At 42.1% G+C, this 26,895-nt stretch overlaps 1 protein-coding gene across 1 annotated transcript in view; it reads left to right on the top strand.

The window, feature by feature from the left end:
• Window positions 1–1,735: 1,735 nt before the first annotated feature.
• LOC114659720 (tyrosine-protein phosphatase non-receptor type substrate 1-like) overlaps window positions 1,736–26,895 on the top strand; it is a 104,606-nt gene continuing 79,446 nt past the window's right edge. Inside the window, exons 1-2 of the mRNA XM_028812347.2 lie at window positions 1,736–1,896; window positions 4,146–4,256. Of these exons, the coding sequence (XP_028668180.1) occupies window positions 4,196–4,256 (61 nt within the window). The 5' untranslated portion in view covers window positions 1,736–1,896; window positions 4,146–4,195. The remainder of the gene's footprint in view (window positions 1,897–4,145; window positions 4,257–26,895) is intronic.

Raw genomic sequence — 26,895 nt, 5'->3', positions numbered from 1 at the left:
TTTTGTTTTGTCAAACGCCTTTCCCTGAGCACACGTGGAAACACGGTGTGTCTGTGGCCACAGAGGTATAAAGTTTCGACCCTGATCAGTCAGTTCCTCTTGTTATTTTCTAGGAGTAAACTTGTCCACTCCGCTCTCTGTTTGCACCAAAGAACAGCAGTGATCCGCATTTTATAGGCTGAAAGTGTACTGGGGGCTGAAATCCTCGTCCGTTCGTGACAGTCATGGTACAGAGTTGGTCAATGTTGGCGTGGATAGTGGATGTGGACAGCTGTCCCACTACTTTTTTTTGTGTGTTTTCATTTGTCCAACCACTTCTGAACTTCCCTGTGATCAAACACTGTCTCCATATTGTGCAGAAAGCCTTCCATTGATTTAGGGCCCTGGCACAATTTCAGCCCTTGAAAGGCAGATTACTGCTTGCTGCTCGTCTTTGGTGCAAACGGAGAATGGAGGGGCCTTGTATACAACAAGAGAAACTGACCGATGCAGGCTGAAACTGTACCCCCGTGATCACAGACGCACCACATCTCCACACGTGCACAGGGAAAGCTGTAGAGCCACCTCAAACAAAATGGTCATAAAAGTGCTGACTTTAGAATTATTAACTTATCCTTGTGTTTGTGCATATCGGGTGGGATGTTGTGGGTATTTCTGTGGTACTCAAAATTGATTCATCCAGCAGATATGCTAGAAACAAATTGAATACAAGAGGAGGGTTAATTTGGGGGTCCATGTGCATTTCAGTTGAGTAATAATGGGGAAAATTGGACTTTTTGTTAAATTCCAGGATACACTCCCTAAAATAGGACTGTCCCAGAAAACAGAAGGTCTGGTCAGCTTAATATTTAGTAGCTTGTGGGCTTCCTTCAAACTACTTAATCTTTTGTGCCTCGCATTGGCTTTGCTGTTTTTTCAGGACATTTGTCGGAGTTTTCAAAATGTTAATTATTCCAGACCAAACTGCAAAACATTGTTCTGCTGTGTTCTACTAAAGTAAGACAAAAGTTCAGAGGCAGAGTTGAGAATTTTAAGGTGTATTTGCTGATCAGGGTGCTGGTAAGCTGAGGAGTGTAGCATGTTGATTAGTACATAAAAGTGATAGAAATGACCCTATAAATATATAAAATTATAATCCATCCATCTTTCAAGCCTGCTTTATCCTGAGGGAATTGTTAAAATAAATAAATAATATGTTTTCATAAACTCAAAATGTCACATTTTTCCCTGGGAACAAATTTGTCTATTTTTCTATTATATAGTGCCTTTCACATCTATCTATCTATCTATCTATCTATCTATCTATCTATCTATCTATCTATCTATCTATCTATCTTTTTACATGTGAAAAATAGAAGCAGAAGTACAAAAGAAACAAGAAAAGTGCAAAGTATTAATCATTTACTATAAATAAATGACCACAAACAGACCAAAAAAGACGCACAAATAGGCACAGCGCGGAGATTCTGCACGGCCTGTCCTTTCAATCAAACGCTTCTACTGTATATCAAAGTGATTGGCTGGCTAAAATCTATTCAGGACTTCTTTCTCCTGATTGGCTAACATGATGGCTGATTGGCAGCTGTTCCTCTTTCAGTCCAAGGAATACAGTGTCCCGCCTACCTCATTATATTTAGGTAGTTTTCCCAGCCCACATTCCAGTGCCGCGTGGCTTGTAGGCACACCTTTGTAATACTCGGTGTGGTGTGGTGTGGTTTGGGGTTGATTGGTAGAGATGTTGTTCTTTTTTCCCCATGCAACTAAAATGGATTGCGCATGCGTTTTCCACGTGCTGTCGTTCCACAGCTGGGCATTTGAGGTGAGGTGATGTCCATGCGCACATTCCCCGCGAAGCTGCATAGCCCTATGTCTCTACGACATGGAGACGACTGTATGGTAAATTTCAACTCCTCTACATTGTATATTTCTTTACTGTAAACGCTAAGACGATTTGCCAATGATACGTATCTTAACCACATCTGGGCAAATGAGACGAGGAGATAATAATAGTGTGCCCAGAGAAAAGATGGATTGCGTGTCCCACGTGAAGCTTCACGGCTGTTTGTGTTGCGGCAGGGGGAAAGTTTTATAACTCGCTTCGGGCCGGTCAGAGAACTGGAGGCTAACGGTCTGTGGAAAAGCCGATCCTCCGCTGCAAATAACGCGATGAAGCGAACCTCGCAATCTACAAACGTCTTCGCTCGCTTTCTCGTTTCTCGCGTAGTCGAACATACATAATTACTATTTAGATCTCTGATCATCTATCTCCATTGCGTATGGGTGTACAGGTATTAATTATGCAGCGTAATACACGGAAGGCATCCAATTGGGAATCTTAAGTTTGTTGGCAAGAATTCTTTAGGTGGGACGGAGTTTGAGAGGCTGCGTCTGCAAAACTGTAAATGTAAGCGAAGGTTAATTACACTCCGAAAAAAAAGGTATTTCAGCTGAGGACTGAACAGTTTATATACGTTTGTTTCTAACCTTACTTTTTTTATCGTTTATCTCTTTATAAAGTGCACATGCAATGTTGAATATGTTTGAAACCGTATTTAAAGAAAAGTTAAGTGTATCGCAGTGGCATTTCCTCAAATCTCATCTTGTTGCCATATTGAATCTATCCGTCTCTCCGTCTGTCTATATATTATATACTGCCTTGTCTCTCTGTCAGTCTGTCTATTTATATATCATATAGTGCATTATCTGTCTATCTATATACATAGTGCCATATCGATCTGCCTGTCTGTCTTTACTATAGTGCCTGAGTCTGTCTATCTATCTATCTATCTATCTATCTATCTATCTATCTATCTATCTATCTATCTATCTATCTATCTATAGTGCCTTTCACATCTAACTATGTATTACAGAGTGCCTTTCACATCTTCTATCTATTTATTATATAGTGCCTTTCACATCTATCTATCTATCTATCTATCTATCTATCTATCTATCTATCTATCTATCTATCTATCTATCTATAGTGCCTTTCACATCTAACTATGTATTACAGAGTGCCTTTCACATCTTCTATCTATTTATTATATAGTGCCTTTCACATCTATCTATCTATCTATCTATCTATCTATCTATCTATCTATCTATCTATCTATCTATCTATCTATCTATCTATCTATCTATTATATAGTGCCTTTCACATCTAACTATGTATTATATAGTGCCTTTCACATCTTCTATCTATCTATCTATTATATAGTGCCTTTCACATCTAACTATGTATTATATAGTGCCTTTCACATCTTCTATCTATCTATCTATTATATAGTGCCTTTCACATCTATCTATCTATCTATCTATCTATCTATCTATCTATCTATCTATCTATCTATCTATCTATCTATCTATCTATCTGTCTATCTATCATATAGTGCCTTTTCTATCTATCTATCATATAGTGCCTTTTCTATCTATCTATTATATAGTGCCTTTTCTATCTATCTATTATATAGTGCCTTTCACATCTTCTATCTATCTATCTATCTATTATATAGTGCCTTTCACATCTATCTATCTATATCTATTATATAGTGCATTTCACATCTATCTATCTATCTATCTATCTATCTATCTATCTATTAGATAGATAGATGTGAAAGGCACTATCTATCTATCTATCTATCTATCTATCTATCTATCTATCTATCTATCTATCTATCTATCTATCTATCTATCTATCTATCTATCTATCTATCTATCTATCTATCTATCTATCTATCTATCTATCTATCATATACTGCCTTTCATATCTATCTATATATTTATTATATAGTGCCTTCATATCTATCTATCTATCTATCTATCTATCTATCTATCTATCTATCTATCTATCTATCTATCTATCTATCTATCTATCTATCTATCTATCTATCTATCATATAGTGCCTTTTCTATCTATCTATCGATCTATCGCTGTACATGAGGCACCATCTGCACTTCAAGTTTCTCTTAACCCCAGTTCTCCTTCACTTCCCTCAGTTTATAGTCCGCAGCTCAGATAAAGCTGCATTTTATTTTGAAAGAGAGTTGCTTAATCACACTCTTTTGCTCAAATGTGGTTTTTGCTTCCTCATAAATATGTAAAAAAAAATGTGGAAATTATCATCATCACTTCCTCTTATCTGCAGGAGATTTTCACCATCACCACTTCACTTGTTTGCTCTTCTTCTGACCAGCCATGAGGTGGCTTCCTTCTTCAGGGATCTTCTTGAACCTTCTTTGGATGAGTTGGTGCCAAGGTAGGTAATGTCCTCCCTTCTCCCTCTTCTCTGCATGCTTAACCTGAAGTTCTTTTCTTTGCCAGTTATAAGTCAGACTAATTACCGAATAATGGAAATGAGCTTTTTAATTTTCTTTTACTTATTTTGTTTTTGACATTTAGAAAAAAAAAAACAATGTGTGTTGAAGAACTTAAGGATTTAGGAGCTCAGTAGACCCGATTTCCTCCACTCGCTCTCTGCTACATGCTAGGCTATGACAGATCCTGTTTATTTATCTTTATTATTACCATTACTATTTTTAAATAAGTGCAAACTTGTGGCTTGACATTTGCATGAGGGTGATGTTAGGAAGCGCTGCGAGTATCAAAGGCACACGATAGCAGCTTTTTTTCCGGCGCTCCACGCGCTGATCTTGTGTGCTTTAGGATCTTCCACTTGTTTGGATTTGCTGAGAAGGCCATCACATCACAGGACCTGACAGATCACTTGGCATTTTGTCGCTGCTAAGCGTCCAGTATTATTAGCTAGCAGTGTTCTTATTGAAATAATAATCCTTTAAACTTTAAAAGTTTCAATTGAAACCTCAAGTGTCTGCCCTTTTCTTTTTTTTTTTTTACATCAAATGAGCTCATCCTTTAGTTGCTTAATAAAATATTTTAAAGGAAGTCTAAACTGAGAAGTGTAATTTTTTTTTGTTTTAGATTGGCTTGTAATTTGCATCTCTTGTTTCTATCAAAACTTTGGGGAAATGGAAAATAAATAAAAAGAAACCACAAATATACAGTTGCACTCATGTAGTGAATATACAATGTTAGTTTAGGTAGACTTTTTACGCCGGGAAATTAGTTTTCAGTTAAAATAAACGAACATCAACAGATACGATAAAATAAACCATCAGGCATGAACAGATCTACGTTGTTATAGCTGGAACACCAACTTAGGAATACTCAAAATAACAATATTGAATTGTAATGGCACACAGCGGCCATGCGGAGTTCACCAGGGGCCTGAAACCACTAGAATTCAAAATGGCTAATAATGTAGAGTAGAAAACAGACGAGTCCTTGTGCTGCTCACCATTACCTTTTGTTGAAAAGACTTAAATCTTTTTTTTTGTTTTATTTTAGTAAAACCTTTCTTACCATATATGCGGAAAACAAGTCGATCATTTTAGGAGTAACGACAAAAAAACGTTAAATGACTTAGATGACGGGGAAGTAACAGTGTACTCATTTTAACATTATACAGCGCCTTTGCGAAAGCATTCATTCATCTGAGGGGGCTTAACTGAGAGACGTTTCTCTTGATGTTACTTATTTAGTGTAAGACATGAGAATCCTTCATATTAGTAAGTCATTTTACCACGTGTCAGTATACTGCACAGCACAGACATGAATAACGGATCTCCTGGGGTGTTTGTTGTAAGTGTTGGGGAGATCAGCAGAAGCCTTCATTAAGCTCTTGTTACGTACAATGCACTGCAAAAGTATTCAGTCGTGTTCTGTCGCGTTACAGTCTGGATTTAAAATTAATTTTTGTTTGGATTTTATGTAATGGACTTAACAATATAGTCCACATTTTTGAAATACCTTGTTTGTGTGTGTGTATGCCTGGCTTTCCGTTTGCCCATACAGGACAGGACGGAACTTCAGTTCGTCTTGTGTGGCTCTTTGGGTGGCTGTAGTAGATAGATAGATAGATAGATAGATAGATAGATAGATACTTTATTAATCCCAATGGGAAATTCACATTCTTCAGCAGCAGCATACTGATACAATAAATAATATTAAATTAAAGAATGATAATAATACAGGTGAAAAAACAGACAATAACTATGTATAATGTTAAATATTAACGTTTACCCCCCTGGTGGAATTAAAGAGTCGCATAGTTTGGGGGAGGAACGATCTCCTCAATCTGTCTGTGGAGCAGGACAGTGACAGCAGTCTGTCGCTGAAGCTGCTCTTCTGTCTGGAGATGACATTATTTAGTGGATGCAGTGGATTCTCCATAATTGATAGGAGCTTGCTGAGCGCCCTTCGCTCTGCCACAGATGTTAAACTGTCCAGCTCCATGCCAACAATAGAGCCTGCCTTCCTCACCAGTTTGTCCAGGCGTGAGGCGTCTTTCCTCTTCATGCTGCCTCCCCAGCACACCACTGCGTAGAAGAGGGCGCTCGCCACAACTGTTTGATAGAACATCTGCAGCATCTTATTGCAGATGTTGAAGGAAGCCAGCCTTCTAAGGAAGTATAACCGGCTTTGTCCTTTCTTGCACAGCGCATCAGTATTGGCAGTCCAGTCTAATTTATCATCCAGCTGCACTCCCAGATATTTATAGGTCTGCACCCTCTGCACACAGTCACCTTTGATGATCACTGGGTCTATGAGGGGTCTGGGCCTCCTAAAATCCACCACCAGCTCCTTGGTTTTGCTGGTGTTCAGGTGTAGGTGGTTTGAGTCGGACCATTTAACAAAGTCATTGATTAGGTCCCTATACTCCTCCTCCAGCCCATTCCTGATACAGCCCACGATAGCAGTGTCATCAGCGAACTTTTGCACATGGCAGGACTCCGAGTTGTATTGGAAGTCCGATGTATATAGGCTGAACAGGACCGGAGAAAGTACAGTCCCTTGTGGCGCTCCTGTGTTGCTGACCACAATGTCAGACGTGCAGTTCCCAAGACGCACATACTGAGGTCTGTCTTTAAGATAGTCCACGATCCATGCCACTAGGTATGAATCTAATCCCATCTCTGTCAGCTTGTCCCTAAGGAGCAGAGGTTGGATTGTGTTGAAGGTGCTAGAGAAGTCTAGAAACATAATTCTTACAGCACCACTGCCTCTGTCCAAGTGAGAGAGGGATCGGTGTAGCATATAGATGATGGCATCTTCCGCTCCCACCTTCTCCTGATATGCAAACTGCAGAGGGTCAAGGGCGTGTTGAACCTGTGGCCTAAGGTGGTGAAGCAGCAGCCTCTCCATGGTCTTCATCACATGTGATGTCAGAGCAACAGGCCGAAAGTCATTCAGCTCACTAGGACGTGATACCTTTGGGACTGGGGTGATACAAGATGTTTTCCAAAGCCTCGGGACTCTCCCCTGTTCCAGGCTCAGGTTGAAGATGCGCTGTAGAGGACCTCCCAGCTCCGATGCACAGACCTTCAGCAGTCGTGGCGATACTCCATCTGGACCCGCTGCTTTGCTGGCACGAAGTCTCCTCAGCTCTCTGCTCACTTGCACTGTTGTAATTATGGGTGGGGATGTCTTTCCTATGCTGGTATCAGCAGAAGGATGTGTGGAGGGTGCAGTACTCCGAGGTGAGAGTGAGAGTGGGTTAGGGTGGTCAAACCTGTTAAAAAAGTTGTTCATTTGGTTTGCTCTCTTCACGTCTTTCTCAATGGTGGCACCCCGCTTCGAGCTGCAGCCAGTGATGATCTTCATCCCATCCCACACTTCCTTCATGCTGTTATTCTGCAACTTCTGCTCCAGCTTTCTCCTGTACTGCTCCTTCGCCGCCCTGAGTTGGACTCGGAGTTCCTTCTGCACGCGCTTGAGCTCATGCTGATCACCGTCTTTAAAAGCCCTTTTCTTCTGATTCAAAAGGCCCTTGATGTCACTTGTAATCCATGGCTTGTTGTTAGCATAGCAGCGTACTGTTCTTACTGGAACTACAATGTCCATACAGAAGTTGATGTAGTCAGTAGTGCAGTCAACAACTTCCTCAATGTTCTCACTATGAGATCCCTGCAGGATATCCCAGTCTGTAGTTCCAAAACATTCTTTCAGAGTATTCTCAGCCTCCGGAGTCCACTTCCTGAATGATCGTGTGGTTACAGGTAGGACTCTAACTTTTGGTTTATAGTGAGGCTGAAGCAGAACCAGGTTATGATCTGCTTTCCCAAGCGCAGGCAGCGGGGTGGCGCTGTATGCGTCTTTAACGTTTGCATAAAGTAAATCAATAGTCTTATTTCCCCGGGTGTTACAGTGCACATACTGGGAGAATGCAGGTAATGTTTTGTCCAGCGTCACATGGTTAAAGTCTCCAGCGATTAGCACAAGCGCCTCAGGGTGCTGTGTTTGTAACTTAGCAACAGCGGAATGGATGATGTCACTTGCTGACTCCACGTCTGCCCGAGGAGGAATGTATACAATAACAACAATGACATGTCCAAACTCTCTGGGCAAATAGTAGGGACGTAAACTTACGGCCAACGTTCGATATCCCTGCAGCAAGTGGAGATTTTGACGTTAACATGTCCAGAGTGACACCACTGTGTATTAACATAGAGAGCGAGTCCTCCTCCTTTGTGCTTACCACAGGTACTTGCATCTCTGTCCGCTCTAACTGTGCTAAACCCGGGTAGCTCCACGTTGGCATCTGGGATGGTGTTATTTAGCCAGGTTTCGCAAAAACACAACAAACTGCATTCTCTGTAGGTCCTTACATTTTTCACCAGCGCAGCCAGTTCGTCGATCTTATTTGAGATTGAGTTTACATTCCCCAGAATCACAGAAGGCACCGAAGGCTTGAAACGGCACTTTCTCGCAAGCCGCTTCTTTTTTAGCTTAGTGCCGGCTCTGCTGCCACGATACCGCCTTCTTACCTCGTCGGGTAAATAGGGAACCACACCGGCACTGGCATTTGTTCTCAGCGCCCGAAGTTGAGTACTTGAATAGGCGAGTTTAGGCGTGTTAAAATCCATGCCCACGTTGTAAAAGTAAGTGTGTCCAGGGAAGGAATCCACATAAAATAAAGTAATAGAAGTGATCAATAAATAAACATAGAAAAATAAAAGTAGAAAAGTACACATACATATACAGTCATACACAGAGCTGCTGAAAAGGCTGCCACTCACGGCGGTGCCGGATGCACACATAGTGTGTGCTGCCACCCTGCCGTGTGTGTGTGTGTGTGTGCGTGTGCGTGTGTGTGTGTGTGTGTGTGTGGTTGTGCTGTGTGTTGGCTACAAGAAAACTTTCAAAAAAGGGTTTCCTGCCAACACATAGCTAGGGACTCCCATCTGGGATGCCACTTGTGACCACCAGGGGGTGTACAGCTCCCCAAGCACCCGACACAGCCAGACGCCATCCCAAGTCTCTGCAGCACACACATCTTTATTTACAGGGGATACGTATTCCTCTCGTTCCCCACGGTAGCACAGTACGTTAAGCACAAAGCACCAATGCACAATCTTTTCTTCTTGTACCCCCCCCCCCCCTCTCTCTCTCTCTCCCCCCCCACCTCCGCTCCTCTCACAAGCTTCATCCTCTTCCTCCCGTCTCTGGCTTTCTGAATGAAGTTGGGTAGCTCCTTTTATAGCAGCGTTTCTCAACCTTTAAGTATTTGTGACCCAAGTTTTCATAACAGTTTTAATCGCGCCCCCCTAACGTTTTTTTTGAAAGGAGCCCACTAATACCAATTTGCTCTTTTTTAATTAATGATATATCATAGATGCATATTTTATTATACCTACTTAACTTTTATTGACATTTATCTAACTCTATATTTATTGTTCTAGTATCAGAATGCAGTTTAAGTTAATTTGTTTTGGTTTCAATAGATGTATTTTTCATATTTTCGATTCTTGTTTTCTTTTTTTCCACATCTTCGTGCCCCCCTAGGGGGGCCCACCCCACAGTTTGAGTACCACTGTTTTATAGGGCACCCGAAAGTGCCCCATGATCTCCTTCCAGGCGTACGTCCGGGAGTAGCGGCAGCCCTGCAGAGGAGGACTCCGCCGTTCCTGCACCCCCGGCAGTGACCACGGGCCTCAGTAGGGTTGAGCTTCCATGCTCTGAACCCGTGGCACTGTTTCATGCCAGGTGGGCTGCTCTCTGTCGTTCAAAGGAATGTACTGCCCTGTGCAAGGGCACTTTTCTTAAGAAAGCATCCTGGCTGTCTGTTCCACAATGTAACAAAGTGTTCAGTCCTGCAAGGGTCATTTTCCTCCAGGAGAGCCCACAATCAGGTAGTCCAAGACAGAAATAGAGCAGCAGAGAGACGCTGCGCCAGCATTGCCTTCCGGGTTCCCTGCAAGGGCAATGTCTCCAGCCATGACCTGGTTGGCATTCATAGCACAGCCACCTCTTTCCTGGCGCCCAAGCCCCGCAGGTTCGTAAACAGGATGGGATGACCTGCTCTGCCCCACATCCAGCTAAGGTTTGCTTATCCCTGCACCCACTCAGAGAGCGGCCTTCGGGCACATGCGAGTGCACAGACTCATTTGCTGCAGTGTCAGGAGACCCGTTCTTTTCCTTGTGGCTCCCCTTTATTCCTTTGGGGCTGATACAACAGTCTTGAGTCTTCCTATGGCATGAGGAGAGCCCCCACTCTGTCTGCACCCCATTTGACCTGTATGCAATGCCTGCCATCCTGTTAGGGGTGTGGCTGGCGGGTGAGCCCAGATGCCAGCACTAATAAGCCACTCCATCTCTTTCTGCCCTGGATCTCTCCTCCCCTGCCAGGCGGTTGGTCATCAGGCCCAGATATCCTCTGTCGGACCTCTGGCTACTTTTTTCCCTCACATATAACCTGCAGAGGCAATTCGCTCAGCTGTCCCTTTTTCTTGCGTGGTACTGGTGTCACTTACCTGTACTGCCACATCTACCTGGGGAGGATGTCCAACCCCAAGTTGCCACAGGTACAACTCTGCCTTCTGCAATGGCATCCTGGCGATCTTCTCCAATTCCCCGATTATCTTCTGTACATTTCCAATAAACTGTAACAGAGTATCTACAGGCTGGAGTGCTCTCTCCAGCTCCCACACATCAAAATCATTACAGACGGGGATGGACATTCCCAAGTCCCAACTGCCAGTTGTGAGCTGATGAGCTTGCTGCTGCTGCTGCTGCTTCTTGTGGCTTTTTATGACAGTTGACAGACCCTCATATGGTGCAATACTGCCACCGACTGGAGTGTGGGGCAGAATAAGAAAAGAGGGGAACTCAATTTAGAACTCAAACTAAATCTCCTCATAAAGCCTTATAGACGTTTAATACTGATAAATTGCCGGTTAGTAGCAAAGCTATTAATCCCCATTTCTTTTAAGTGCTGCCTGAAGTTGTATTCTTTACTCCTTCTATGCTTCACAGTGAATTATTATGTTTTCTGCTGTTTCTTGCTGATCACACTACAGACAAAATCCAGATGGATGTTTTCCTGTTCGATTAGGGCAGCGTTTCTCAACCTTTAAGTATTTGCGACCCGAGTTTTCATAACAGTTGTAATCGCACCCCCTAACGTTTTTTTGAAAGGAGCCCACTAATACCAATTTGTTGTTTTTTAATCCATATTACAACAACAACAACAACAACAACATTTATTTATATAGCACATTTTCATACAAAAAGTAGCTCAAAGTGCTTTACATAATGAAGAGAAGAAAAATAAAAGACAAAATAAGAAATTAAATAAGACAACATTAGTTAACATAGAAAGGAGTAAGGTCCGATGGCCAGGGTGGACAGAAAAAACAAAAAAAAAAAAACTCCAGAAGGCTGGAGAAAAAAATAAAATCTGTAGGGGTTCCAGGCCACGAGACTGCCCAGTCCCCTCTGGGCATTCTACCTAACATAAATGAAATAGTCCTCTTTGTAGTTAGGGTTCTCACGGAGTCACTTGATGCTGATGGTCATACAGACTTCTGGCTTTTAATCCATCCATCATTGTTGGAACATCATGGTTCTTTGGGTAGATGGTGGTGGCGCACACCACCACCAACAGGACACCGGAAAAGGAAACAGAAGAGAGAGTAGGGGTTAATACAGATTTTGAATGAACAGTTATTATAATGAATTGGATATACAGAGTATCAGGATTAAATTACAGTGAAGTTATGAGAAGGCCATGTTAAAATAATGTGTTTTCAGTAGTTTTTTAAAGTGCTCCACTGTATTAGCCTGGCGAATTCCTACTGGCAGGCTATTCCAGATTTTAGGTGCATAACAGCAGAAGGCCGCCTCACCACTTCTTTTAAGTTTTGCTCTTGGAATTCTAAGGAGACACTCAGTTGAGGATCTGAGGTTACGATTTGGAATATAAGGTGTCAGACATTCCGATATATAAGCCGGGGCGATTACTAACCGAGAATGGTAAACCGGATGGCATGGACGCAGGCTTACTAAACCGGATGGCATGGACACAGGTACACAGCGGTGGGACCATGAGACGTACTGCGCAGGCGCGTACAGCGCATGTCTCATAAACCGCAATCGAGGTCGTATCCACCGCAAACGAACGACTCACCTCCCAAAAACGAAACAGCTCAACTGACATGAATGAGAAATGAAGCAACAAGGCGCCCATAGCTAACGACACAGCCACGCCAAAAAGAGGATTCTGCGATGCAGCCCGGATTCAAACAGAAGAGGCTCCAGGGGCCCCACAGGTCCACAAAGAGAGTGCGAAGGGTGCAGGCGTCACCGCCATATTGTGAGTGGCACTACTACGGAAGGCACAGGCGTCACCGCCATATTGTGCGTGGCACTACTGCGGAGTGAAGTTAGGAGTTATGTGCTGCTTGGGATTGTACACACCGCTGAACGCTTTACACCGAATTCAAACACAATACAGCTCAATGATACAAACACGAGCTCACCTGGAGAAGATCAATGAACGCAGGCGCCTACAACGCGCGTCTGAAACTGCGGAAGCACAGCAGACTCGGGTTCAAAACGAACAAGCTCAACTGATGGATATACAAACACAAGCCCGGCTGGATAAAATCAATGTATGCAGGCGCCTACAACACGCGTCTGAAATGCCGCAAGCAAAGCGGGCACGGCTCCACGACGAACAAGCTCAACTAATGTGTTTCAGGATACCCAACGCCGGGGGTAGGCGAGCGAAGCGAGCAGGGGGCGGAGCCCCCCTTGTTAATGATATATCATAAATGCATATTTTATTATACCTACTTAACTTTTATCGACATTTATCTAACTCTATATTTAATTTTTTAGTATCAGAATGTAGTTTAAGTTAATTTGTTTTGGTTTTAATAGATGTATTTTTCATATTTTCGATTTTCTTTTTTTTCAAATCTTTGCACCCCCCTTTTTGTTACTTCACGCCCCACAGGTTGAGAACCACTGATATAGGGAATAATTTATCATGGTATGGCCCTTCACAGACAACTTTAACACGCGCAACGTAGTTGGGCGCACATGGCTAGTTTTTATATATTTTGTACAAATGCCTCCCCTAATTGTTCTATATGTTTTGCTACAGTCCAGTCATAATCAATGCTTTAGCTTCAGCTTTATTAATTGAGATCTTTATATCCACTGCAGACCATTTTACAGTCCCTTTAGCCGTACCGTCAACCCTTTCATTCTCATCAAGGTCTTTACGTGTAGGAACACATAAGAAACCCACATATATACCCATATTTTGCAGGCAAAATAAAATCCCATTAACTTCTAATATCGTTAAAGATGCTAAGATTTGCATTGGGTGTGACGAGGATGGACAGGATTAGAAAGGAGGACATTAGAGGGTCAGCTCAAGTTGGACGGTTGGGAGACAGTCAGAGAGGTGAGATTGTGTTTGGACATGTGAGTGAGGAGAGATTAGGGGTATAATGAGAGAAGGGTACTAAGGATAGAGCTGCCAGGAAAGAGGAAGAGAGGAAGGTCTAAGAGAAGGTTTATGGATGTGGTGAGAGAGGACATGCAGGTGATGGGTGTGACAGAGCAAGATGATGAGGACAGGGAGATACGGAAAGAGGTGATCCGCTGTGGCAACCCTGAATGGGAGCAGACGAAAGAATAAGATCAAATCTAATCTACAATTAGTCTGTCCACTTTTAATACTTATCAGTCCTGAATATGAATCTGAACATATTACAACCCTGTTTTTCTTCAACCCACTGTAATCCTAGAATGATTGCAACCAATTCCGCTGTATATACTGATAAATGATTTGTAATTCTTATAACTATTTTCACCTGGAATTTTGGCACATGAACAGCTACTCTAACCCTTCCACTAGTAGTTTCTTTAGATGCATCTGTAAAAAAAATTGCAATCTTTCCATTAAATTTCTCTTTAATATTTTGACTAACAACCTTCCATTCTTGTATACCAGATTGATTTTCTTTTATTAAATCATGCAATATTAGATCAGCTGTTGGTGATGGAAACAACCGGGTGTTATACCCCAGACTAGAGTTGGGTTTCTCATAATTCGGTATACCCAGATTATGTGCTAATCCAAAGCTAATTATACTTTTTATGATATTCCCAACATCTTTTTTAACAGTAGGATTATTTCTATGTCATCTTAAATTGCTCCAACAGTTCATCAATTGTAATCTTTGAAGCTGTAACGGCAACTGTTGCCATTTCAACTAATATGGCTGAAACTGGGGAGGATCTCGTTGCACCACAGCAGATTCTTAGAGCCTGTGCTTGTAGCACCTCAATACATTTTAATCTTGAAGGTGCAGCAAGCCCATAAGCCACACATCCAAACTCGAATACTGACCCATTAAACAGATTTAAATTGTCAATAGTGATTTTCTGGTAGCATCTTAATCACAAAAACATCTGAGAATATTTGTTTCCTTTAGGGCAATTGCTCCCTAGTTGGAGTAAGTTCTTTTAAATTACGGTGTTTTAAGTAGCCAGAAACTATATGGATATAATGTAAAAGACGATATCCCTCCCATAGTGATACGGCAGTAAAAGCACAAAAGAGAAAAAATAACTTGACTTCCTTTTGTCTGTTATGCCGTGTAAATCGTCATTAAAGAAAGCTATGACAACATTTTGTGTATAGTTTGTCATTTTTGTCACTGCGCTGAAAGGATTTTCCGGATGGATGAAGGAAAGGAAAGGATTCAATTTCATCTCTAACATACAGGAATAGTACAATGCCTTTGCAGTTGTCCCCTTCATTCTCCAAACTGCTAGACTAGTGGTTTCTAAATGCTGACTGGCCCCTGTGTGCTAACTTTGGCCTGCACGTGTGAACGAATTTATAAAATAATTTCTTGTACAGAGCACAGTGACATTAAACTTACAGTTGTGTTACAATATTCAGTACCCCTTTAAATTTATCTACAATTTTACCGATTACAGGATTTCCATGTAAGCCTACTATCCATCCACATGCCCAAGCGTTTTATTACTGAAACATCTTTGAGAGTTTGACTATTCAATTGCAAGTGTAGGTATTTTTATCGTCTTTGTAAAATGCATCACTTTAGTTTTATTTACAGACAAGTTGAAAACCCCACTTATGTGCTTATTCTTCTATCCCACTGGTTTGAGTTTGCGTTGCTCATGGAGTCCTGAATGAGGCACATTACCTGCATTGTGAGGGAGCGTCAGTTACGGCACTACTGCCATGTGGCGCAGTTCCTCGAGGTTGATCCACCTCACAGGCCAAGGGGACACTCACATAACACCTGGCTGTGGTACATAGATGGTCATTTCTGGAGGGTGGGACTGGATTTAAATTTTAATTTAAATTTTAATTCTATTTTTAATTTATTATTTGCACGTACACTGTGGACCCTGAGCTTCGCAATTTCGTCTATCTGTATACTTGTATATGGTTGAGATGACAATAACGTTCACTTTGACTTTGACCACGTGTCCGCATAGGGGGTTGCCAGCTGGGATCCCAAGCTGTTTCGTCGTGTGGTGGGTGCGGCAACATCCTGTACCAATGCATGGTCCTCAACCCAACCGGACTCGATCTTCTACCCTGTTAATAGCTAATTGCATTTTATGTACAGTGTAACTGAAATATTTACTTCTAAACCATAATACACAATCATCCACATAAAATGATTTACCAACCCCAGTTCCAATGTTAGAAAAATTCTGATATTAAATAATGGGCTACACCTATTCCCTTGCGGGGCACCATTGTCTAACTTGTATGATTTGGAGTATTCTGTTCCCACCCTTACCTGCATAAATCTTTCAAAATGAAACATTCTTCCACCTATTTTTAAATTACTCAGTTTAACTAAAAGTCCTTCCTTCGATAGCGTATCATACGCCTTTTCAATATCAAGAAACACCGCTACTCCAAATACCTCATTGACCTCTGCTTTTCTAATGTCATCTTTTAGAAATTCAAAATAGAATCCAGGGTCGTTCTACCTCTCCTAAATCCATTTTGATGACCAACCATTTCTCCTTTCTTTTCTAGCAAATAGTTTAATCGTTTTGCTACCATTTGTCCCACGGTTTTACAGAAGTGAGAAGTTGGTGATAATTGGTCTATAGCTAGTCGGCTCTGAAGGGGATTTCCCTGTTTTCAAGACTGGAATCACTACTGCATTTTTCCTCAAAGTGTGAATGCACCCAACCCTTCAAATATAATTATAGAATTTCGGCATTCCTTCTATTGATATTTCGGACATATTTTCAAACATGCAATAACATAAGTCATCTTTTCCAGGAGATGTTCTCCTAGCTTTTGCAACCAATTTTATAAATTCATTTAAAGAAAACTCTGCATCCTCAATAGCGTCATCGCCACTTCTTGCTTGCAACACACCGGGATTATCACTCCTATGTTTCCTAATTTCTTCAGCCAAATTGCCTTCACTGTGTATTTTAATAAAAGTTTTAGCTAGTAATTCAGCCTTCTCCATCACGCTTCCCTTATTAGTTAATGCTGGAAGTCTCATATCCGTATGAACCTCTCCCATTTTCTTCATCATTCTCCCGACACCTGTAACTGAACTCTCTTTCCCGACACTTTCACAGAAAGCCCATTTCAACGTCTTTCTTACAACCAACCCCTTTAATACATAATAAAATTATCTGTACAATGATTTTTCCTTATTTTCCTAATTGCATTGTAATTCACGTTGTAATTGTAATTGCATTGTACACACATTGTAATTGCTTTTGTGCACTCTTCATTCCACCACAGTACAACCCTTTTCCTCTTAGCATCCTTTTTCTATGGAATCATTTCCAACGCCATTCTTTGTATTCTCTCACACAATTTCTCACTGCACAAGTCCACATCCTCCCTCTACGTGTATCCCTATCAGGCACTGCTCACATAATATTATTAATATTATTATTCAGTTTGTTCCAGTTTCCTTTGCTGACATTCCATCTTCTTACACTAGCCTCCTTCACTTCATACAAAGTTACCGCCCAAAGTGATCACTCCCTAAAAATTACCTAATTTTCAACATTCCACCAGCTTACTTCAGCCAATGAATTAGAAAATAACACAAGATCTATCTATATTACTAAACGACAGTTAATTTATGCACGGCGGACGCGGCAGATGCACCGAAGCGCATGCGCACTGCGGCGCAGCGCCCCAGAGTCAAACGCAGCGGCTTCCCAGAGTCAGTAGGTGGTGCCCAAACAACATGGATAAAAACAATGAACGAAGGTGCCCACACAAAGAAACTGTATTAGTTCAAATAGGGTTATTGAATTAAATGGAAACTTTACCATGCCTACGACCTGTGAAGTAAACCTGAGGTAATGCGTGCACGCCAGGTTGTACAGCCGCCCGGATGCGACCGCCCACACCACCGCATATACGACGACACAGCCATAAAAAAACAAAAACGAGACTGCATGAAGAAAAACAATAACAGAAGCGCGTTGAAATGAACTGTCCCAGGACGCACCCACCCTCCATGATATTTCATCACGCAGCGGCTTCCCACCGAGGCGCATACGTACTGCGCCGTGGCGCACGCCCCAGAGTCAAACGCAGCGGCTTCCCAGAGTCAGTAGGTGGCACCCAAACAACACAACCTGTACACTACACTTGCTCTAATCCACTGTGCCAGTAATATAGATCACATAACGGTCACAGACTCAAACCCAGCGGCTTCCCAGACTCAGTGGCTGGCACACAAACACCACAACCTGTAAACTAAACTTGCTGTGCTTCACTCTGTCAGCAAAGGCAACGGAATCACGTCTCCACAAAACGAAACCGCTTTAGTACAGATATGCTTATTGAATTAAATGACATTTTCCCAGACGCACCCACCCTCCATGATATGTCATCCATCCAAATATCGGACGGAACAGAAACTGATTGCCATTCTTGGATTTACGATTCTCTAGAGAATCGCGGGCTTACTTGTAGAATCAGAATCCCTTTTATTCGCCATATACAGGGATTTGACTTGGTGGATTTGGATGTGCTTATAACAGAACACAACATCACATACAAATAACCCAAATAGCATAAGTTAAAAAGAAAACTTGATACAAGTTTGCAGAATAGTGCAATTGTAAAGGAGATGTGCAAATGATGTGCAGGTGTAAGTGTGAGTGTGTTTTTATGTGCCCACACATACATGTACAAACAGCGTACACACACATTCATAGAGTATCTGACACAACGCATGAATATACAAAGACGTCAGGCTGTGTTACTGGTATGAGAGGGCTATGGCTCTGGGAAAGAAACTATTAATGTGTCTGTTAGTTTTAGTTTGAATTGACCTGAAGCGTTTACCACAGGGGAATTTTTGGAATAAGTGATGAGCAGGGTGAGATGAGTCCGTGGTGATCGTTTTGACATGGTTAGTGACATGAGATGTGTACAGGTCTGCAACAGATGGGAGAGCACAGCCGATTATTTTCTCAGCAGATCAGTTTCTTTATTATTTCATATATTATATCTTGTAGCCCTACCATAATTAATACATACCAGATGATACGTGTTGAAATACTCAATCCATTCCAGTCCGTTCCTTCACAAACCCACAGTGGACTATGGGTGTTAAAAACTCCACAACATACGTCGCTTTGGATATCAGAGTCCCATTTTGTCTAAACAGTCAATAGACAATTTCACATTTACTACCTTCACTTCCTCAATCTTATTGAAAATTAACAGCTAATGCTTCAGCTTTTTGATCCACATTCCCAACTCTATACTCTATCCCTTTTCTAATGAAACTGGCAACACTGCCAACATTTTCAGTTAGTCTGTCCCACCTTGTAACATATCGAGCAGTCTGAAAATTTAAGCATAGTAATAGCCATATTTCCTGAATATATTTTATATATAAGGCAGAACGTTTCCAATCAAACTTCTCCAGTTCCCTTACAGTATGTTAATCTGTTAGTTTTGGGCAGATGACGTTCCCCCCATCAAGGTTTCATTGAATGTTTCTCATGTGATACCTAGTAATCCTAAATATTTTTCTGAAGCTTTCACTGTTATTTTAATTTTTTCAGTACCACTTGATGTTTGTGCCTTATAAACATCACAAAGCTCATTTTGTCCACTCTTACAATATTCTTATTTAAAGAACATCGCTATTGACACCCTTTCCCTAATTAAGTGCCCTGTTCTTTATTCTTTATTTTTACTTGAATTTAGTAAACACACGTGACATTCCATACAATAAAGTCAAACTTGGCAAACCTAAATTCAGTTCAACCCCCACCAACTCTACTCAGTTCTTCTGTATCTACATTATTACTTGCTTAACTTTTTGTAATTCCTTTGAATACGACACACCTAATTTTATGTTAACTTCTTGAACTTCCCTCGCTTTCCTAAACGCCTCCCCTCCTCTGTATGCTGCACTGTTTTATTTAAATTTCTTACCTCCCCTACAGTATTGATGTGTTAACCCCCCAGAACCTATTTGAATTCCTAGGTTGGTTTCCTATTGGATTGAGGCCTGGGCTCTGGTGAGGCCATTCCAAGACATTTCCATATTTCCCTTGAAACCACTCCAGTGTAGCTTTAACAGTGAGGTCATTGTCCTGCTGGAAAGTGAACCTTCATCCCAGTCTCAAATCTCTGGTAGACTGAAAAACAGGTTGTCCTCAGGAATTGCCCTGTGTTTAGTGCCATCCATCTTCCTTCAGTCCTGACCAGGATGAAAAACTTCTCCACAGCATGATGCTGCTACCACCATACTTCGCTGTGGGAATGATGTTCTCGGGGTGAAGGAAAGAGTTAGGTTTGTGGCACATATGACATTTCCCACGATGGCCAAAAAGTTCAATTTTAACCTCATCTGACCAGAGAAGCTTCTTCAATGTGTTTGGGTAGTCCACCACATGCTGTAGGGCAAACTCCAAATGTGTTTTCTTTCTTTTTCTTTCTTTTTTTTATTCTATGGAATGACTTTTTTTCTGGCCACTCTTCCATAAAGCCCCACTCTGTGGAGTGTACTGCTTAAAGTGGTCCTATGGACAGATACTCCAAACTCCACTGTGGATCTTTCCAGCTCCTTTACTGTTATCCTTGGTGTCCTCGCTGCATCTCTGATTAATGCCCTCCATACCATGTGTGCAAGTTTTAGTGGGTGGCCTTCTCTTGTCAGTTGCCATACTCTTTCCATTTTGTTTTAATGGATTTAATGGGAAATTCGAAGTTTTTCATAACTCAACCCTGGTCTGTACTCGTCCACAACTTTGTCTCTGTCCTGTTTGGAGTGCTCCTTGGTCTTCATGCTGCTTGTTTAGTGGTGTTGCAGAATCAGGGGGCTTTTCAGAACAGACATCATGTGACACTTTGATTGCACAGAGGTGGACCTTAATCCACTAATTTCATGACTTCTGGAGTTCATTGATTGGACCAGATCTTTCCTAGCAACAGGAATGAATACACATGCACTCATTTGCTACTTGACCACTTACTGCATTTCTATGTTGTCATCGTGCACGTCATGTGGAAAACTCTTGGGGAAGGACTCGACAACTTGTTTTTGATAGCTTTGCTATAATACTTGATTTGATTCAGTTGTGCAGATTTCATTGATAGGATTTCTCAAGGAAGCTTTACTGAAATATTCTCTCTGTAAAATGCAAGTGGAACTGGTGAAGGGTCAGGGAGGAGGAAGGCCTCTCGGGCTTAGGCGCTAACCGCTTTCTTCTTCTTTTCTAAATTAAATTCTTCTTCTTTTCTAAATTAAAGTGTTTTGCAGTTTAGTGTGAGGTTAAGGAGAAGTTGCATTGGCACTTTGGTGATAACCGTTATATTTTTTTCTCATTTTCTCAGTTAAAGCGTATTGCAATTTAGGGTGAGGGTAATGAGGGGTAGCATTGGCTAACTCTGTCACTTTTTTAAATTTATTTTATTATTTCTGAAACAGTTTTCAGTAACATTTTAGGTACTGCAAAAATGCATCTGTTACTTATTTATCCTTAAGTAACAAGACCTTAATGTACAGTCCTTTGGGTCTCCATTACAGTTACAAAGCATCAGTAAAGTGTTTATTCATCTCTGCGAGGTTACCTCCTAATAAAACTTCACTTTGTGGAGTGGTCTGAGGTGGCTTTACTGAGACACAACGTCTCTTGATATTACATATTTAGTATAATGGCTTAGAATCTATATATATATATATATATATATATATATATATATATATATATATATATATAATTCACTAAGCCGACGGAACAGGCAAGACAACCATGGGATATGCACGATATAGCCACGCCCACCAACTCACAGAGACCCGCCCACCAACACTAAGACGATGGGATATGCCGACAACTCACAGAGCCACGCCCGCTTACAACACAGAGCCACGCCCACCAACTCTAAGACCATGGGACGAGAACGCCTGCCCGCCCACCTGACTGTTACCAGTGTGTAAAACCATCGCAGCTTTTAACTCACAAACTGCAGCAACTCACCAAACATGTAAAACCATCATAGCTTTTAACTCACAAACTGCAACAACTCACCAAACAAGAACACCCTGTCTCTCGAGGAATTCACACTGCCAGAAGACAACAATGGAATACGCAAAAAATAGCCATGTCAGTCAACTCACAAAGCCCAGCCCATTCTCAAGGCATTCACAGTTCCTGCTCATGTGCCCGGACGCAACAACTCACCAACTCGCTTTCATCTCTGCTACAGTACACATGCACCACTGAGCCACGTTGACTTTTCATTATTGTTTTCGGTTTCGGCTGCATTTCTATATATAATCTACCAAGTCATCTGACCATGGGATACAAACGACAGAGCACCGCCCAACAACTCGAACTGATACAGAGACACGCCCACCAACTCTAAGAGCATGGGACGAGAACGCCTGCCCGCCCGCCCGCCTGCCCGCCTGTTACCAGCATTCACTGCAATGTACTGGAGTGTAAAACCATCACAACTGCTAACTCACAAACTGAAACAATTCACCAAACACCGCATCAGATGCTTTCTATATCTAAGAAGATATATAGATACTCATTATTCCCCGCCATGCGTCCACCCATGCTCTCAAGGCATTCACAGTTCCTGCTGATGTGCCCGGATGCAACAACTCATCACACACAAATTTTGCTTAATCTGACTCAACACCGGAAACCTCACCCGGCCCGGACACGGACAGGATTGACAGATTGATAGCTCTTTCTCGATTCTGTGCGTGGTGTTGCATGGCCGTACTTAGTTGGTGGAGTGATTAGTCTGGTTAATTCCGAAAATGAATGAGACTCCCTATTGCTAAATAGTTATGCGATCGCCAAGCGGTCGGTGTCCAACTTCTTAGAGGGACAAGTGGCTGTCAGCCACGTGAGATTGAGCATTAACAGGTCTGTGATGCCCTTGGATGCCCGGTACTGCACGCACGCTACACTGAATGGATCAACGTGTGTCTACCCGGCGCCGACAGGCGTGGGTAAGCCGTTGAACCCCATTCGTGATGGGGACCGGGGCTTGCAATTGTTCCCCACGAACGAGGAATACCCAGTAAGTGCAGGTCATACGCTCGCACTGATTATGTCCCTGCCCTTTGTACACACACCCCCCCCACCCCCTTGCTACTACCATGCTCGGGTGACTTAGTGGATTATATATAGAAAAGCAGCCGGAACCGCAAAGAACAATGAAAAGACAATGTGGCTCAGAGGTGCACAGACGAAAGTGACTCAGGTGAGGAGTTGGGGGCGGGCACATGAGCAGGCAGTGCGTACTGAACGATGATTGTATGTTGGTTCGTAGCGTGCATTGTTGCAATGTTACTTTTCTTGGTGGTTTATTAAATTACGGATTTTGCAAATGTTCATTTTTTTCCCTGTGCTTAAAAATCATTAAAAAAGCGGTGTGATTATACGGCGTATGCTACGCCACGGGTTGGCTAGTCCTTTATATTAGCAGTAATTTTACCACATGTCAATATGCCACCCAGCAGAGACGTGAATAACTGATCTACTGGTGTGTTATAAGTGTTGCTGAGATTAATGGAAGCCTTTGTTAAGTTCTCGTTATATACAGGGCTTTGTAAAACTATTCACCCCCCTTCTGTGTTTGTCCTGTTTTGTCGCATTACAATCTAGAATTTAAAATGGATTTGCATTTGGATTTAATGTAATAGACTTAACAAAACAGTCCAAATTGTTGAAGTGGAATGAAAAATTAAAGGAACTTGTGTATGGTCAAGCATCAAGCAAGCAAACGAGAGAGAAAGCAAACTGTGGCAAGACTGAAATACTGGAGTGTGTAATATGAGCAGACAAAGAAGAGAAGTGCAATCTGGCGACTGCAACAAGCAACCTTTATGATCTCTAATAGTTTTTGACATCAGTGAGCCCCTTCTGCTTTATGCACGATAAGCATTGATGGCGATGCTTGTAGCTGGGCTCTGCTTTTTCGGCTTGCAGGTGTACTGCTAGGCAGGTGTTCTCCCTTTTTAGTTTTTGTAAAAGACAGTTATTGTGAGTTCTTTTTAATTCTTGCATCTCAAACCAAAAGTTTTCTCTCTTTTTCATTCCCACTGTAAGCATCAGCATGAGGGGCAAGCCGGTATGTGCTCTGCAATCGTGTGCTCACCTGCTTACTTGTGCTAGCAGTGACTGCAAGTATTTCGTGTAATAAAAAGAAAGGTCAGGAATTACCGACTCGTGTAGAATCTCATTCTCCATGTTGTTTTCAAGGCCTCGGCCTTTCAGTTGCAATGCGCATGTGCACGTGAGATCACCTCACAACTTTGAAAATGGCATGCCGAGCTAATGCCCTTGCATTCGAGTGGGAATGTCAAGCACAGGTTTGGGTGCGAAGTTACTTGTGTTTATTTTTGGCAGCAAGGTGGGCAGCAATGTCGTTTTAGTTTTAAGGTGGACCAGTTGATGTAAATGCTTCTGTTAGATTAAGACTGATGTTGTTTTAGGTGACATTAAATCTCCTCCTGGAAAGGGTATTGGTGTCACCTGATTGGGGATACTTTGAGAGCTAAAAAGCCCTCCATTATTTAGGCCCTGAGATGATTGGGCATGGAGAAGTGGGTCGATTGACCTCTCTCTGGAGTGGGAGACAAGCTTTTGTGCCCTGTGTTAGGTGGTATAGGCTCCAATCCCCCCAACCCCACAACCCTTGTCTGGATGAAGAGAGAGGTTGGACCATGCCCTGATCACATTGTGTTGCTGCACCCACCACACAGCAAACTACCCTGGATTTGGACCCGTGTGTAGCCGTCCACCCCACTGAACAGGGTGAGGTTTTTTTTTTTTACAGTGGCTAGAGTGCCAATCCTGCCACCAACCCCCGAGTTTTCCCTGCAAATTGGAGGACCACCTTGCAGGTTTGGATTATGCCGGTTAGAAAATGACATGACTCTTTTTTATTTATTTATCTTACATTTTCTGAGTACATTAAATAAATTGCAACTATACATTAACACTTTAAAAAGAAAATGCCATTGTTTTAGTTGGTTTTCGGTTGAAGTTGTCCACAAAAAATTTCATTTCTCTGTCTTCCTCCAACTTGCAGGGAAAACTCCGGGTGTTGGTGGCAGGACTGGCACTCCAGCCACCATAAAAAAAATCCTCACACACTGTGGTGCTGAAGGGTCACCCGTTGTATCCTAATTTGGGATCCTGAGGTGGTTTGTTGTGTGGTGGGCTACGGCAATGCGCTGTATCAGTGCTGGCTCCCGCTTAACTCTCTTTTAGTCGGCCATTTTGGCTGTTTGCCCACATCAAACGAGAGACAGTAACAAAAATGATGACACCCATTTGCTTTTGCTGCATTTTTTCATATTTTAGTTGCATCACATATTTAATGTTTGCTTATTCTTTTAACAGCTGCACTGACTGTGCTTCTGCAATTTTTTGCAGCCACTAACACAGTTGCTATTATTTCATTAGGGTGGTCCGCCTTGTGCTTCAAAGCAGCATTATTGGTGTATTAGAACAATTTTGACAAGAGCAGGTCATTCAGTCCAACATGCTCACCGATCCTCTTCATTTAGATATTCCAAAATAACTTGACGTTGAGCTTTGAAAGTCCCCAAAGTCCTACCGCCTACCACACTACCTGGTAATTTAGTTCTCATTTTTGGGGGTCTTTGAGCTGTCCACAGGTCAGAATCAGAATCAGAATATCTTTATTGTCATTGTAACAAATACAATGAAATTAGGTGCAGTTCCTGCGGGGTCAAAATATAAATAAAATATAATTAAAAAAAAGGATACGAAGAAATAAGGTAGAACACAAACATTCAACACAAGACCTTAATTGCACATGAACACTATTGTACAAGATGTCATCTATTGCACTGCTGCATTGGAGGTGATGAGGTGGCATGCAGTGCCCTGATAGCAACAGCGTAGAAACTGTTACTCAGTCTATTAGTCTTTGTTTTGATGTCACAGGTCGTTTGGCCCGCTCCTCCTGACAAAACTGCTCCAGCTGGGTCAACACTGAAGGGGTCTTCTCCAGACTGCATGTTTCAGTTCTTTCCATAGGTGATCTTCAGGATTCAAATCAGGGCTCCTAGAGGGCCACTTCAGAATCATCCCATGTTTTGTTCTCAGCCGTTCTTGGGTGCTTCTCGCTGTGTGTTTTGGTTCCTTACTGAGACCGAGTGACCTGATGCTGGGCAGGACATTTCACTCCAGAATGTCTCAATAATTTTGAGATCTCACTGTTCCCTGCACAGGCTCAAAGCAACACCCCAAGTCAGATGCAGCAAAGCAGCCCCAAAACCTAACATCTGCCCCATCCATGGTTCACAGTAGCTCTGGTGTTCTTTTCTTTGAAAGCTTTGTTTTTTCATCTGTGGACATGAGCTGATGTGACTCGTCGGAAAGCTCCAGTTGTGTCTCGTCTGTCCAAAACACCTTCTCCCAGAAGCATTGTGGCTTGTCAACATGCATTTTATTAAATTCCAGTCTGGCTTTTTAATGTTGAGTCCTCCTGGGTGTTTTTTTCCATTGAGCCCATTGTCACTCAAATGGTGCGATCAGACACTGATGGTCCTCGACCTTGGAGTTCTGCTTGTCTCTCTTTGGAAGTTGTCCTTGACTTTTTGCCCGCCATTCTCATCATCCTTCTACCCATTTTGGGGTCGATATCCCTCTTAAGGCTGCGTCCAGGGAGGTTGGCTACAGTCATGTGGTCCTTTAACTTCTTAATAAAATTTGCAACTGTTGTCACAGGAACATCAAGCTGCTTGGAGATGGTGATCTTCTCGCCTTTGCCTTTCACATGCTGGTCTGTCATTTTCCTTCTGATCTCCTCAGACGACTCTCATACTTTGCTTCCACTGGCCCCATGTTCAGTGTGGGACACATAATGACACCAAACAGCAGAAGGACAACTTTTCTCCATTGAAATTGGCTAAATGACTGATTGCCCGATTGAAGGAACGTGTGTGATAGGAAATCGAGACAACAGCCAGTTAGAAAAATCACTTGATTCCAATTATTTAAGATCTTTTCAAACGGTCCCA

Source organism: Erpetoichthys calabaricus, chromosome 10 (assembly GCF_900747795.2).
Source record: "Erpetoichthys calabaricus chromosome 10, fErpCal1.3, whole genome shotgun sequence".
Classification (NCBI taxonomy): Eukaryota; Metazoa; Chordata; class Cladistia; order Polypteriformes; family Polypteridae; genus Erpetoichthys; species Erpetoichthys calabaricus.
This window is presented reverse-complemented; position numbering and strand designations above follow the sequence as displayed.